At 38.6% G+C, this 15,938-nt stretch overlaps 1 protein-coding gene across 3 annotated transcripts in view; it reads left to right on the forward strand.

Annotated features, from left to right (window-relative positions):
• The window catches only part of TET1 (tet methylcytosine dioxygenase 1), a 169,359-nt gene that overhangs the window by 104,780 nt on the left and 48,641 nt on the right, over positions 1 to 15,938 (forward strand). For all 3 annotated transcript variants that reach the window (XM_066348947.1, XM_066348948.1, XM_066348949.1), the window contains one exon: positions 12,172 to 14,503. In XM_066348947.1, the coding sequence (XP_066205044.1) occupies positions 12,172 to 14,503 (2,332 nt within the window). The remainder of the gene's footprint in view (positions 1 to 12,171; positions 14,504 to 15,938) is intronic.

Below are 15,938 nucleotides of genomic sequence, written 5' to 3' on the forward strand. Positions count from 1 at the left end.
AGGATGGATGTAAAAAAAAAATCATAATGTGGAGCTTTATCAAGTAGTAATTTGAATTCCGGGTCACTGATTATGCACATTTCTTCCCAACTCTTGCTCAGGTAGCCACATTGATAGTTTACAGCTTACCTTGGTGGATATATTTATACCACAAAAATTGAGCAACACTACAAAACAGTGCTTATGTTCTCCCTACCATCCACCAACACAGTTCCCATGCTGATTGTCAAACATTGACCAGCATACCACTGGGTACCTTATCTTTAAGACAAATGTTGACAGTTGTGCATAGCCTTCCTGAAAGATTTTAAACAAATGCTAGCAAATGGAAATATATACATATTTATACACACACACGCACTGGACCTTTCTCCTTATGCTCTACTTTGTTTGTAATTAGATACTACATAAACTATTCCACATTTAGGTTTTGTGGGGGGGGGGGGGTTAAGTTATTTTTTTTTTGATATTTGGAGAGAGAAGGGAGGGAGAGTAGGAAGCATTAACAAATAGTAGTTGCTTCCTGTATGTTCCTTGAGCCTCCAGTAGGGTTTCTTACCAGAAACTCAGTGTTCCAGGTAAACGCTTTATCTACTGTGCCACCACAGGTCAAGCTAGTTTTTCTTCACTTAATAATACCCTAGAAATCCCCCAGAGAGAGCTTAATCAATTTTGGTTTAATGTTAAAGGAAATATATTAAAATATCAAAACTATTTAATCAGATTTAAGTCTAATGGTCTCCAGGCTCTTTCTGTTTTCTCATTGTTAAGTATTGCTTTTAACTACTTCCTACTCACCATTTGTATTACTTTCTTTTGTATACTGTCTGAGTTGCTTTGTTACAGATATGAATATATATAATTTTCCTATACTTTTTTTCTGTGTGTGACGGAGACAGAGGGACAGGCAGACAGGAAAGGAGAGCATTGAGAAGAATCAACTCTGTTGCACCTCCCCAGCTGCTCCTATCCTTTTTATACAAAAACAAGCATTCCATATGCAGGTTCTACATCCTTTTTAAAAAATTCTTTTTACAATATATCCTGAATATTTTGCCTATTAGCAATGGAACTTTATTTGTTTGTTTGTTTATTTGACACAGAGAGAGAAATAGATAGGGACAGACAGACAGGAAGGGAGAGAGATGAGAAGCATCAATTCTTTGTTGCAGCACCTTAGTTGTTCATTGATTGCTTTCTCGTATGTGCCTTGCCAGGGGTGGTGGAGCAACAGCAGAGCGAGTGACCCCTTGCTCAAGCCAGTGACCTTGGGCTCAAGCCAGCAACTATAGGGTCATGTCTATGATCCCATGCTCAAGCAGGCGACCCCGCACTCAAGCCAATGAGCCCGCGCTCAAGCCAAGCCTGAGACTAATGCAGGGGTCTCAAACTCAACTCAGCATGTGGGCCGCAGAGCAAGATCACAGCCTTCGGCGGGCCGCACTAGGTCTACAAAAGGCAACTGTTACGCAACACTTTTCTCACTGCAGTTGAAAACAAAAAAAAATCAGTACAACAAGCACAATCGTACATGCAGTTTACTCAGTGTCACAAAACGACCAGAAACTGTAGTTCGCATCACAACTGCTGTTAACTAAGCTAATATCTAGCTAGGATGCTAGAGAAATGAAAAATACAAGTAGGCCCCTAGGCTTACTTAATTTTATCCAAAATATTTTGAACTCTGTGGATTAGTCTGCGGGCCGCACAAAATTGTTCGGCGGGCCGTGAGTTTGAGACCCCTGGATTAATGGATTTAGAACCCGGGTCTTCTGCATCCCCGTTTTAGGCTCTGTCCGCTGTTCCACCATCTGATCACGCTTTTTTTTTTTTTTTTTCATTCTTATAGCTGCAAGGTATTAAGCAGCTGTTATCACAACTGAATTAGTCTAATACAGATGGGCATTTGAATGTCTTCAGTTATCTATTAAAGCATACAAAGCTGCCTGGCCTGTGTTGGTGCAGTGGATAGACCTTCGGCCTGGAATGCCGAGGTTGCCAGTTCGAGGCCCTGGGCTTCCCTGGTCAAGGCACATACAGCAAGCAAGCAATGAACAACTAACATGAAGCAACTATGTTGTTACTTCCCATTCCATGCTCCCCTCTCTCTCCTTTCTCTTTAAAATCAATAAAGTATTAAAAAAAAAACATACAAAGTTGTCAAAACATATGTAATTATGGACAGGTATAACTAGAATACATTCCCAAAAGTAAAATTGCTGTATGAAAGGATTGGTTGTATTTAAGATTTTATTTATTGTTTGATTTTATAGAGTGGAGAGAGAGAGAAAGGCAAGAGCAGGGAGGAACAAGGAGGAGTGGGAAACATCAACTCTCAGTTGCTTCTTGGATGTGCCTTGACCAGGCAAGCACAGGGTTTCCAGTGGCGACATCAGCATTTCAGGTTAATGCTTATCCACTGAGCCACCATAGATCAAGCAAGGATGAATTGCATTGGTAATTTTGGTAATTATTACCATATTGCCCTCCTTAGAGGTTGTACTATTTTTCATTCCATCCATTGTTACATGAGACTATAATACCCAGAGACTCCTCAGGTGGTCATACTTTTGATGTTTGCTAATTCTGGTAAGTGTAAAATATTATCTTAGTTTCATTTTAATTTGCATTTTTCTTAAAGCCCTCAGGGTTGTAGTGAGGAGTAAATATGGGTGTAGTATAATCAGCTAACATTCTTTGTATTGTTAAGTTGCCAGATGCCTGTGCAGGCAGTGGCACAGTGGATGGAGCGTCAGACTGGGATGTGAAGTACCCAGGTTCGAGACCCCAAGGTCGCTGGCTTGAGCAAGGGGTTACTTGGTCTGCTGTAGCCCCACGGTCAAGGCACATATGAGAAAGCAATCAATGAACAACTAAGGTGTCGCAACGAAAAACTAATGATTGATGCTTCTCATCTCTCTCCGTTCCAGTCTGTCCCTATCTGTCCCTCTCTCTATCTGTCTCTGTAAGGAAAAAAAAAAAAGTTGCCAGACCTCATTTTAGTCCTGTTATCTCATCTAATTCACATCACAATCTTTATGATCCTTTATAAAAAGGAGTATCTCTTGCATGACATAATTCCTCAGTGACTTAATGTCTCAGAATTGTTCTTTCTCTTCCTCATCTTAGTATTCAAGATTTTTCTCTTTTTTTTTTTTATATTTTATTTATTTATTTTAGAGAGGAGAGGGAGACAGAGAGAGAGAGAGAGAGAGAGAGAAGGGGGGAGGAGCTGGAAGCATCAACTCCCATATGTGCCTTGACCAGGCAAGCCCAGGGTTTTGAACCGGCGACCTCAGCTCAAGATTTTTCTGTGTGTGTGACAAAGACAGACTGGAAGGGAGAGAGATGAGAAGCATCAATTCTTCATTGAGTTACCTTTCATTGTTCATTGAATGCTTTCTCATATGTGCCTTGGTGGGAAGAGGAGAGGGGGGCTATAGCCGAGCAAGTGACCCCAGCATCCCCCAAACTCAAGCTGGATGAGCCCATGTTCAATGGCGACCTCAGTTTCGAACCTGGATTCTCCACATTCCAGTCTGTCGCTCTATCCATTGAACCACCACCTGGTCAGGCTTAGTGTTCAAGGTTAATCCTTAATATCATTTATGTACTTGGTTTCTTTTCAACACTTTTACTGGAAAATAAATATGTTCATACATTATATAGATGTTTTCGGGGTTTTTTTTTTTTGTAATTTTCTGAAGTTGGAAACGGGGAGGCAGTCAAACAGACTCCCGCATGCACCCGACCGGGATCCACCCAGCATGCCCACCAGGGGGCGATGCTCTGCCCATCTGGGGCGTTGCTCTGTCGCAACCAGAGCCACTCTAGCGCCTAGGGCCAACTTTGCTCCAATGGAGCCTTGGCTTTTGGAGGGTACGAGAGAGACAGAGAGGAAGGAGAGGGGGAGGGGTGGAGAAGCAGATGGGTGCTACTCCTGTGTGCCCTGGCCGGGAATCGAACCCGGGATTCCTGTACGCCAGGCTCATGCTCTACCAATGAGCCAGCAGGCCAGGGCCACATTATTTAGATGTATTTTAAAATAAGATTATGTTATATATATATTTTTTACAAATACAATCAAAAGTATTTAAAACGTCAGAGGGTTAGAAGAGTAATCTATGGAGAAAGTGAGCCATAGGCTGGGTAGGCTCAAGAAACAAGTTATACAAAGGCAAAGGAAGGGCCTTTGGAGCTTATGAGAAAGAAAGCAGAGAGACCCGCCTAGAGGAGGAGGTTGTGGGGTGGATGGGGAGAGAGCAGAGTTGGGTCCTCTGTCCTAAAGGCTTGTTACATACAGTGTGTCCATAAATTCATGGTGCACTTTTGACCGGTTACAGGAAAGCAACAAAAGGCGATAGAAATGTGAAATCTGCACCAAATAAAAGGAAAACCCTCCCTTCTTTAGGATGATGTGACAGTATATGCGCATGCGCAGATGATGATGTAACACCATGTATACAGTGGAGCAGCCCACGGCCATGCCAGTTGAGATGTGGATGGAACAGAGGAAAGTTCAGTGTGTTCTGTGGCTTGCTAAATTCAAATCTGTTACCAAAGTGCAACGTGAGTATCGGCACGTTTATAACGAAGCGCCACCACATAGGAATAACATTACTTGGAGGGATAAGCAGTTGAAGGAAACCGGCACTTTGGTGGAGAAACCCTGTTCTGGTAGGCCATCAGTCAGTGACGAGTCTGTAGAGGCTATACAGGATAGCTACCTAAGGAGCCCTAAAAAATCTGTGCATGAGCCCACATCGAACTACACTGAATGGGTATGAAACTGGGAGAGTTTTCCTTTTATTTGGTGCAGATTTCACATTTCTATCGTCTTTTGTTGCTTTCCTGTGACCGTCCAAAAGTGCACCATGACTTTATGGACACACTGTGTTTTAACAATTGCTTTTTCACTCATTGGGGTTGATTCACTTTTTTCTTCTTGGTAACAACTTTATTAAGATATATTTTACATACCATACAATTTATGTTATACCAATTCATTTTTGACAGAATCAGAACTTGGATTTTTTGCCTCCAGTAGTGGTAAATCTGTTTACTCTGGCCACTTGGTTTCACTCTGAATGGCAAGTTTCACTATGAACACTTGAACACTCAGTCTCACTGTGAGCAGCAGGAATAAGAGGAACCATTTTCATAGTGTGTACACACAATCACTTTAATTAATGTGACTGACTTTTTTTTTTTGATGAAAAAAGGACAAATAAATTGAAGAAACAATATTATAAATAAAAGAAACATTTTATTCAGTGCAACAATAATACACTATAATATGATAAGTGCATAATGAAAACATTTGTAATATTTTATATTGTAATTATGCTTACATGCCTATTAATTTTTAATAATTTTAAGAAAAAAGCACTCATTTCAATACTGATTCTTGACGAATCATCATGTCAGATACAAATACATCACATCACACGCAGTGGATCAACTCTGCATAGATCGGACGATGAAACTTAAAAAAGAAGGACTGTCCTCCCTAAAGGAGGACGAGTGGTCACCTTATTTTAATAGAAAGTGTTTGAAAGAGTTCTTGGGTGATTTCTAATGGAACAGAATATAGAAAAACTTATTATCCCCTACTAAAATGTAATCTGTTAAATTGCATTCCAGGTTTAGTAGTTGGCAGTGTCTAGAGCAGGCATGGCCAACATACGGCCCACGTAATGAGTTTATGCAGCCTGCGATGACATCTTTATTATATGTGGCTTAAGTGTCTGTCGCCGATAGCTTATTGGTTGCTTGCGTAACTGTATTAGCCAATGGGGTGAAGTTGCCACGGGCTGAACACAAATTGAGCGGGACAGGTGGAAGGTGAACATTTGTTTGCATTGGCAATCATCTGTTTTACATAAAAACTACGTCTTAACGTAATTTCTTTTAAGAATGCCTCATAGAAAATACAGCACTGAAGAGGAGAAAAAAGAAGCTAAAGCTGCACAAAAACGGCTTTCTCGACAAGAGAAACCACTGAGCAAAGACAAGGCTTGCTTCAGTAGCAGAGCAAATGCGTCTTTCTCGGCAAAATGAGACTGATGAGCATAGAGAAACAAGGCTTGCCTCAGATGCAAGACAAAAAAGCCTGTCTCGACAAAATGAGTCCCTTGAACAAAGGCAGGAGAGAAATGTCCTTGCTGCCTGCCCTGGGTAATTCAGTTTGAATTACCAGACACCTTTGCACAAATCATTTTAATTACAATTTATAATATCTAGAATAGCGGTCATTTCGTATGACCGCCGGGCTTTCTAGTTTTTAATATTCCCCGCTACTTTAAAATCTCAGCTACTCAGAAGCGGAAGCATCTTTTATTATTGGAAATCGAGACATTGAAGAAGATAGTGATACGCAGAAAAGAATTCCACGTGTGACTAATCTAGGGCTGACTTTCAATAATTGGTCGAATGGAATTGCGATACTTCTTTATATTTAAGAAAATTCCATTATAAAGATTTACAACTTTTTTTTTTTTGCATTTTTCTGAAGCTGGAAACAGGGAGAGACAGTCAGACAGAATCTCGCATGCGCCCGACCGGGATCCACCCGGCACGCCCACCATGGGGCGATGCTCTGCCCACCAGGGGGCGATGCTCTGCCCATCCTGGGCGTCACCATGTTGGGACCAGAGCCACTCTAGAGCCTGAGGCAGAGGCCACAGAGCCATCCCCAGCGCCCGGGCCATCTTTGCTCCAATGGAGCCTTGGCTGCGGGAGGGGAAGAGAGAAACAGAGGGGAAGGCGCAGCGGAGGGGTGGAGAAGCAAATGGGCGCTTCTCCTGTGTGCCCTGGCCGGGAATCGAACCTGGGTCCTCCGCACGCTAGGCCGACCCTCTACCGCTGAGCCAACCGGCCAGGGCAAGATTTACAACTTTTGTACTCGTCTGTACTCGATATGAACTGTTTGATGATTAGCAGTGATGTGAAACCCACATTCTTTTAGGCGGAGTTTGCCAGTGCACACCCAAGGTCAAACAATTCATTATTTTGTGGTCAACTGTGCTGAATCAAGTGGCATTGTAGCTTAGACAATATCTGCAGTTGATAACTGAAAATGTGTCCAGGCTGTTTGTAAATGGAAATAATTGTTTTACTTGCAATATAACCCCTTCAAGCTCATTCTATTAATAACTATTGTTTCGATTGTTTGCGATAGTTTGTATATTTATACGGTATGTAATTATATTTTCATTAAAATACTATATATTAAATTTTTTTCACTCACATTTATTCATAAACAAATTACATAATAAAATTTTGTTTACTTAAACGAATCGTTTTTGTATTTAACATTTTTTAATTTTAATATTTTGTCCATCCCATGAAAAAAGTTTTCTTTCTAATCTGGCCCAGGGGCAAAAACTGTTGGCTACGCCTGATCTAAAGGACTTTTTCATGTAATTGCAAACTTGTAACATCTAGTGTTTTTATATTTATTTATTTTTATTGATTTTTAGATTAAGAAAAATAAATAAAAAGGTGACCCTGGCCGGTTGGCTCAGCGGTAGAGCGTCGGCCTAGCGTGCGGAGGACCCGGGTTCGATTCCCGGCCAGGGCACACAGGAGAAGCGCCCATTTGCTTCTCCACCCCTCCGCCGCGCTCCTCTCTGTCTCTCTCTTCCCCTCCCGCAGCCGAGGCTCCATTGGAGCAAAGATGGCCCGGGCGCTGGGGATGGCTCTGTGGCCTCTGCCTCAGGCGCTAGAGTGGCTCTGGTCGCAACATGGTGACGCCCAGGATGGGCAGAGCATCGCCCCCTGGTGGGCAGAGTGTCGCCCCATGGTGGGCGTGCCGGGTGGATCCCGGTCGGGCGCATGCGGGAGTCTGTCTGACTGTCTCTCCCTGTTTCCAGCTTCAGAAAAATGAAAAAAAAAGAAGAAGAAAAAAAATAAAAAGAGACACGGGGTTCAAACCACACAACCTTGGGGATATTGGGACAAGGCTTTAATCAGCTGAGCTAACCAGCCAGGGCTGAAGCAACTCAGTTTTCTAAAAAAGCCATATGAAATATAATTAAATAATAAAGATTAGTTATCTTTAGTTAAGCTTATTAATTAATAAGAATGTCTTGTGCTTTGACCCATAAATCTTAAAAGTATCAAAAGATTTTTTTCTGTAGAGGAATGTATACATTGAAGTTCCATTGTACCTGGATATTCATATATATAAAGTTTAAGCATCAAAAAATAAGACCTTGCCTGGCCAGTTGTGGCGCAGAGGATAAAGTATGGATCTGGAATACTGAGGTTGCTGTTTCAAGGCACATATGGGAGTTGATGGTTTCTGCTTCTCCCTCTTTTCTCTCTCTCTCTCTCTCTCTCTCCTCTAAAATGAATAAATAAAATCTTTAAAACCCTCTCGTTTTCCTCGCGTCTATTTTGTATTGGTAAGTGCTATTAACACTGTAGATTTATCCTAACAGCTTTTTGTAATGCTGCCAAAATTTGTGTGTTTAAATGAAAAGGAATGATAATACCATCACAACTGTGGTTTATTTATTTGGGTTGAGGTATTATGGACATTTTGCCATGAAATCACTAGATTGATAAATAGAGTAATGGCTGCACATTATTTCACAATGTGAATATACAAAGAATTTGTTCATACTTTATGTAAATGTCATGTTGCATTATAATTTGCTTACATATATTTTTGGTTCTTGTCCTTTTTTTTCCTTTTGGATGAATGGATGAAAAAGTTGTTTATTTTTATTTGCTTGTGTTCTAGTTAAGTCAGATATGTTTTGATCCTTTCAGTTTCCACTTAAGTGAGTTGTATTTTCTCATTCATTATTCACTATTTTATTGATTAATTTTTCTTTTTAATTTGTTGGAGCTCTTGTACATTAAAAATAGAACCTTTTTTTTTTAGGTTTTACTTATTGATTTTTGGAAAAAGTGGAGAGATAGGAAGAGAGGGAGAGGGAGAAATAGGGTGAAGAAACAAGATGCATATACTCATAGTAGTTGCTTCCTATACTGCCTTGACCGAGCAAGCCCAGGGATTCAAACCGGCAATCTCAGCATTCCAGGTCGACATTATCCACTGCGCCACACAGGTCGGCAAGAATAGAAACTCTAAAATTGACTAGAAAGAGCATGAGGTAAACTTTTGGGTAATGCGAAGGTTTGTTATTTTGATTGTGCTAGTGGTTACAGAAATGTGTGCATTTGTTAAAAATTATAAAACCACACCTGACTAGTGGTAGCACAGTGGATAGTGTCAACCTGAGATGCTGGGGACCCAGGTTTGAAACCTCGAAGTCATTAGCTTGAGTGTAGGATCATAGACATGATCCCATGGTCACTGACTTGAGCCCAAAGGTCACTGACTCGAGCAAGGAGTCACTGGCTTATTTAGCTTTTCCCAGCCAAGGCACTTATGAGAAAGCCATCAGTGAACAATTAAAAATGACATAACTGAATTGATGCTTCTCGTCTCCTTCCCTTTCTGTCTGCCTTTGTCTCTCAGTTAAAAAAAATCATAGAACTGTGCTCAGATACAATGATTTTGTTGTATATAAATTACAATCTAATAAACCTGACTAAAATTTTTTATACATGTAAATAATAGCGCTACTATGTATTGTGAATATTTTCAATCTCATTTGACTTGAATTTTTATTTTTTAGAGAGAGTGAGAAAAATGAGAAACATCAATTCCTAGTTCCATCACTTTAATTGTTCACTGATTGCTTTTCATAGTGCCTTGACAGGGGGTGGGGGGACCCAGTAAAAGCTGATGCCTTGGGATTTTTAACCTGGGACCTCAGCATCTCCGTTCAATGCTTTATCCGTTGCATCACAACCAGTCAGGCAAAATGCCATCATATTAATAATAAGTCATTTAAAATAGTTCTGGGATTAGTCGGTTAATTTATCTATCCTCTACGTTAAAAAAATTATTGTTTTTTTTAATATTAAAAATTCTTGTATATGATTGCTGTATGTTTTTTAAACTAGGCCATTTGCAATTTATTTTTTTAAAGTTATTGAAATGTAATATACATAGATAAAAAGTGTAGATGATAACTGTTTTGGGGGTTTTTTTTTGACAGTGAGGGACAGATAGAGACAGACAGACAGGAAGGGAGAGAGATGAGAAGCATCAATTCTTTGTTGCGGCTCCTTTGTTGCTCATTGACTGCTTTCTCATATGTGCCTTGATGGAGGCGGTGATACAGTAAACCCAGTGATCCCTTGCTCAAGCCAGTGACCTTGGGCTCAAGCTGGTGAGCCTTGCTCAAACCAGATGAGGCCGCGCTCAAGCTGGCTACCTCAGCGTTTTGAACCTGGGTCCTCTGCATCCCAGATCAACACTCTATCCACTGTGCCACTGCCTGGTCAGGCGATAGCTGTATATTTTGACAAACTAAATATAACTGTGTAACTTGTACCCTATATCAAGAATCTAGATTAGTTTATTTTTATTAAGATTGTTACATACTTACATATTTTATATTCTGAATGTAACTATGGCCCTTGTAAATTTTGATATGTTCTTTTCATCAATATTCTTGGGGTTTTGGGGGTTTTTTTTGTTGGTGTGTGTTTTTTTTTTTTTTTTTTTTTTACAGAGACAGAGAGAGAGTCAGAGAGATTAGTTTTTCATTGTGCGTGGCAACACCTTAGTTGTTCATTGATTGCTTTCTCATATGTGCCTTGACCGCGGGCCTTCAGCAGACCGAGTAACCCCTTGCTGGAGCCAGCGACCTTGCGTTCAAGTTGGTGGGCTTTTTCCTCAATCCAGATGAGCCCACACTCAAGCTGGTGACCTCGGGGTCCCGAACCCGGGTCCTCTGCATCCCAGTCCGATGCTCTATCTATCCACTGCGCCACCGCCTGGTCAGGCAATATTCTTGGTTTTTCTATGGAGTCAGTTATATCATCTTGATTCAAAAAGAAGTCTTCTGATTTCTGATATTTATAATTTTTTCTCTGGCATCGGCCAGAACATACAGTGCCATGTTTAAATGTTAGTAGTATAAAAGTTATTTTTATATTTGCTCCTGATATCAGTGAAAATACCTTATTGTTTTAATTCTTGTATAATTTTGGCTGAGCTATTTTAAGGTTTCAAAAAATAAGGATGACTGTTTGAAGTAGAGAGTGGTTAGTTAATGGGTACAAGGTTTCTCTTAGGATGATGAAAATGTTCTTGAATTAGAGTCAGTTTTTGCACAACATGTGAGTATGTAAAGAAACCACTGAAATGTACAATTTTAAATGATAACATTAAATTTTACTTTATGGGAATTTGATTTCTAACAAATTTTTTCATGGCATTATATTGCTATCCACTTGCCAGAATGACCAAAGTTGAAAATACTAACTTTAATAAAAATGTAGAACAATTAGAGATCTCATAATTATCACTGGAAGTGTATATTAATAACCACTTTAGAAAATTTTTGCCCTATGTATTGAAGTTGAAAATATACAGACCTTCACACCCATATTTTTACTCCACTCAAAGAATATGTGTCTATGTGCACCAAAAATAACAGTAATAAAAGTATGCTTGTAATAACCAGAAACTAGAAATCATGTAAATGTCCATCTACAGTGGAATAATTAAATACAGCAAAGTATATTCGGTGGATTACTATTAATGAATTATAGATATACTTAACAACATGGATGAATCTCAGGAAATCAGGTATATCAAATTTGAAAATAAGCAAAAGAAATCTATGATGGATGTCAAAGCACTGGTTGCTCTTGGGTGATCCAGTAAAAACTGAATGGAAGTTTCTTGGTTGGAATCTGGGCACATGGACGTTCATTTTGTGAAAATTTCTCAAGCTATATATACACTGATGATTTGTACATTTTCTTTACTATATCTGTATACTTTGGATTAAAATAATTGATATTGCTCGTTGAATGATACCAATTTAAAATTACTTTTGAAACTTATTTGGAAAAACATAAATATACCAAATTATTAGCTAACATGCATGAGATTATGATAGTTTCTATTTTTTTTCTTTCTCTCTACACAAATCTTACTGGTGTTTTATGACTTTGGAACATTTGAAAGGAAGAAATATTTTCTCTAGGACTTCACATTTAGTGTGTCTTAAATTTGAAATTTCTATTTAGATATTTAAATGAATAATATATATATTTGCTTTGTTTGTTTAACAGGCAAATTTGAACAACAAATCAGTAAATGGCCTCAAGTCAGAATCCATGGAATACAGTAGATGTGGTCATGGGGAAGAAAAAAGATTGGAATTGAACCCCCACCCCCTTGAAAATGTAACTAAAAATGAAGAAAGTATGACTGGTATTGAATTGGAGAAGTGGACGCCAAATAAGAAATCTCATTTAACTGATCAAGTCAAAGGAGAGGTTAAGGCAATTGTGACAGAAGGTGGAAAGTTGAAAAACTCTGAAGATGACAGGAGAAAGGTTCTGCTTACTGAACTCCTTGAACCTCAAAAATTGTTTGCACAAACTGTAAGAAACGGCATTAAAAATGTACACTATTTACCATCTGAAACAAATGTGTCTTTTAAAAAAGTCAATACTGAAGAATTTGGAAAGACATTTGAAAACAATTCCTATAACCTCCTGAAAAACACTTCAAACAATAACAATGCCATGAGCTCCACCACTACTAATGCAAGCTGTGAGCATCTTAAGGGGAGAAGTAATGTTTCAGTCTTCCAGCAGCCTGGTTCTAACTGCAAGTCTTTCCCAGATCCTGCAAATTTTAACATAAATAGTCATACTAACACACCCAATGGAAGTGATCAACCAAAATCTCTCGAAAAGATAACAAATAAAGAACCAAAACATGGATCTCCAGTTCAACCAAGTCTTCTAACCCTTATGAAAGACAGGAGATTAACGCTGGAGCAAGTAGTTGCTATAGAAGCTTTGACTCAGCTTTCAGAAGCCCCTTCAGAAAATTCCTCACCATCAAAATCAGAGAAGGATGAAGAAACAGAGCAGAGGACAGCTAGTTTGCTTAATAACTGTAAAGCTATCCTCTATTCTGTAAGAAAAGACCTCCAAGAACCACATTTACAAGGGGAGCCTCAAAGCCTTCATCACTGTCCATCTTCAGAAAAGCAAAGTTCAGGCAACACAGTAGTGTTCAATGGCCAAAATACCATTTCCAAGTCACACAACTGCTCAGCTACTAACCAAGCATCCACAAAGTCACAGGAATATTCCAAAGTCAAAAATTCAGTATCTCCTTTTACACCACATTCAAGTTCATCTAAAATTGACACCAATAAAAGTGTTGTTCAAAGTATAGTTAATCTTGATAGTTGTTCCAAAAATTTGCATCAGTTGCCATCAATTAGTCATGAATCAGGGTATTGCAACCAGTCACTGGACAACGGTAAAAAGTTAGATTCAAAGGATGATCCATCTTGTCAAGATACAGTTCACAGTCAAATAGAAGAAGATGTTGCAACACAGTTAACACAACTTGCATCTATAATTAAATTCAATAATATAAAACCAAGTAAAACAAATAATGAAAGTACACCAACCAACCATGTATCGAATAATGTACAACAAAAATACAGTCAGGAGAAGGGCACAATACAGCAGAAACCACCTTCCAGTATACAAAATAATCATAGCTCATCATTAACAAAGCAAAAGAACAGAACTCAGAAAAAGACAAAATCTACTCCATCAAGAGATCGGCGGAAAAAGAAGCCTACAGTCATAAGTTGTCAAGAAAATGACCAGAAAAAGCAGGAACAGTTGTCACATGAGTATAGTAAGTTACATGACATTTGGATAGCATCTAAATTTCAAAGATTTGGTCAATTTGCTCCACATGATTTTCCTATTCTGTTGGGAAAAATTCCTCCTGTAACCAAAGTATTGAAACCACTGACTCATAGAAGTTCAGCATTAGAACATAAAAAGTTATTTCCTCCACTCACTCAGATAAAATTTGAGCGATATTATCCTGAATTAGCACAGGAAAAAATGATGAAGGTTAATCCGTTGGATTCTCTTCCCATATCCCAGTTACAAACAGAATTCAACGGGCAGGCGTTTACAGAAAATGTTGATAATTCTCAGGTACAGCCAACAGTGAATGTCAGTCAGAAAGCTCATCCTTCACTCCAACCCTCCTCTCCAACTAATCAGTGTGCTAATTTGATGGCTGACAATGACCAAACACAGTTCCAGGAGGATGTTAAAGACCAACTCATGCGTCAGAGACTGCCAACATTGCCTGGGATCTCTCACGAGACCCCTTTATCGAACCCAGCACAAGTTCTCAGGAATGTAAATGTAGTATGTTCAGGTGGAATTAAAGTGGTTTCTACCAAAAGTGAAGAGGACGTCTGTTTACCTAGTTTTGGAGCATCAGAATTTTCCCCAGTAGACAATGCACAGAAAAGTTTTAGTGATTATGCCATGAACTTTTTCACTAATTCCACAAAAAACCTGTTGTCCACAACAAAAGGTTCTGAAGTACCAGCCTGCAACTGCCTTGGTAAGTGCATGTGTATGGTGTGTGTTTTTCTTCGTTTATCTGCGTTAATTTCCTCAAGTCATAACTTAATCAAGTTTCGGTATATATACGTGGCATTTTTGCCCCATTCATATTCTAACTAGGATGGACTTAATAATTCTATTTTCTGGGGGGACCTTTATTGATTCTGCTTAGATAAATTCCAAATTTAACTCAAAGAATTTTCTCAAATGAAAAATTGCTGACTTTTGTCAAGGCAAAATGTCTCTCAGATCAATTATTTTGTATATCATAAGAATGAATTCCCTTAATACTTTATTACCATTTATTCTTCCTATATTCAAAAGAACTTCAACCTGTAAGTATTTTGCTTAAAAATATTTTTGTGAGATATAACGTGCAGATAGAGACTGTGACATATATGTACAACTTAACAAATAAACATACAAAGTATATGTGTAATTGCTACCCCATACAAAAACTGGAGCTAGTTTATTTCTTTTTTATTGCTTAATGCCTTTAGGGTCTGCGATATAAAGAGTGTGCCTATATATGAAAAAAATTTATTTATAATCTTGGCTAGTTGATTTCCTATTTTAAACAACAACAATAAGTTAAGTTGGTGCAAGTACCTGGTCGTGGACCAATTTCTAACTAATGTATTTGTATATTTTGTGCATTAGTAGTCACTGAAAGAGGTAATTCAAAAACTAACAATTAGAAGTTTTATCTGTGTTTTAATAGCTGTGAGAAAATCTTGCTGCTGGAGTACAGATTCTCAGGCAGTGCATGAGAAATTTCTTCAATATTTGAATCATATGAAAGCTAATTTGAAGCATGTAATGATTTGTCAGTGCCTATGGTCAAATTTCATGTAAGTGCTCAAATATGAGAAGAAATTTATTTACTCAAATACAGTATATAGTAGGGAGATTAAATACATAAATTATGTCATCAGAGTTTGTTAGGCTTCTTGAAGGCCATTGTTTCAGCTTTTATACAAGTTTTGATAGGGCAGAATTTCTAAAATAACCTGTTTTGAACCCAAATAGATTTAATTATTAAAGCAGTTTTTTCTTAAAATATGCTCCAAATCCCAGACTTGGTCTTTTTACTAGAAGCAGTCTTTTTTTTTCTTTTTTTAAGGTTTAGGTTTTAAACAATTTTTATTTATTCATTTTAGAGAGGAGAGTGAGAGAGAGAAAGGGAGGAGGAGTAGTAAGCACCAACTACCATATGTAACCGGACTAGACAAGTAGAGGGTTTCGAACTGGCGACTTCAACGTTCCAGGTCGACACTTTATCCACTGCGCCACCACAAGTCAGGCCTAGAAGCAGTCTTTTCACTAGAAGCAGGTATTTTATTCTAGAATATGTAGTTAAAGGATTGTTTGGAAGGATAGATTACAGTGGTACCTCGAGATACAAATTTAATTCGTTCTGTAACTGAGCTCGT

Source organism: Saccopteryx leptura, chromosome 9 (assembly GCF_036850995.1).
Source record: "Saccopteryx leptura isolate mSacLep1 chromosome 9, mSacLep1_pri_phased_curated, whole genome shotgun sequence".
NCBI lineage: Eukaryota > Metazoa > Chordata > Mammalia > Chiroptera > Emballonuridae > Saccopteryx > Saccopteryx leptura.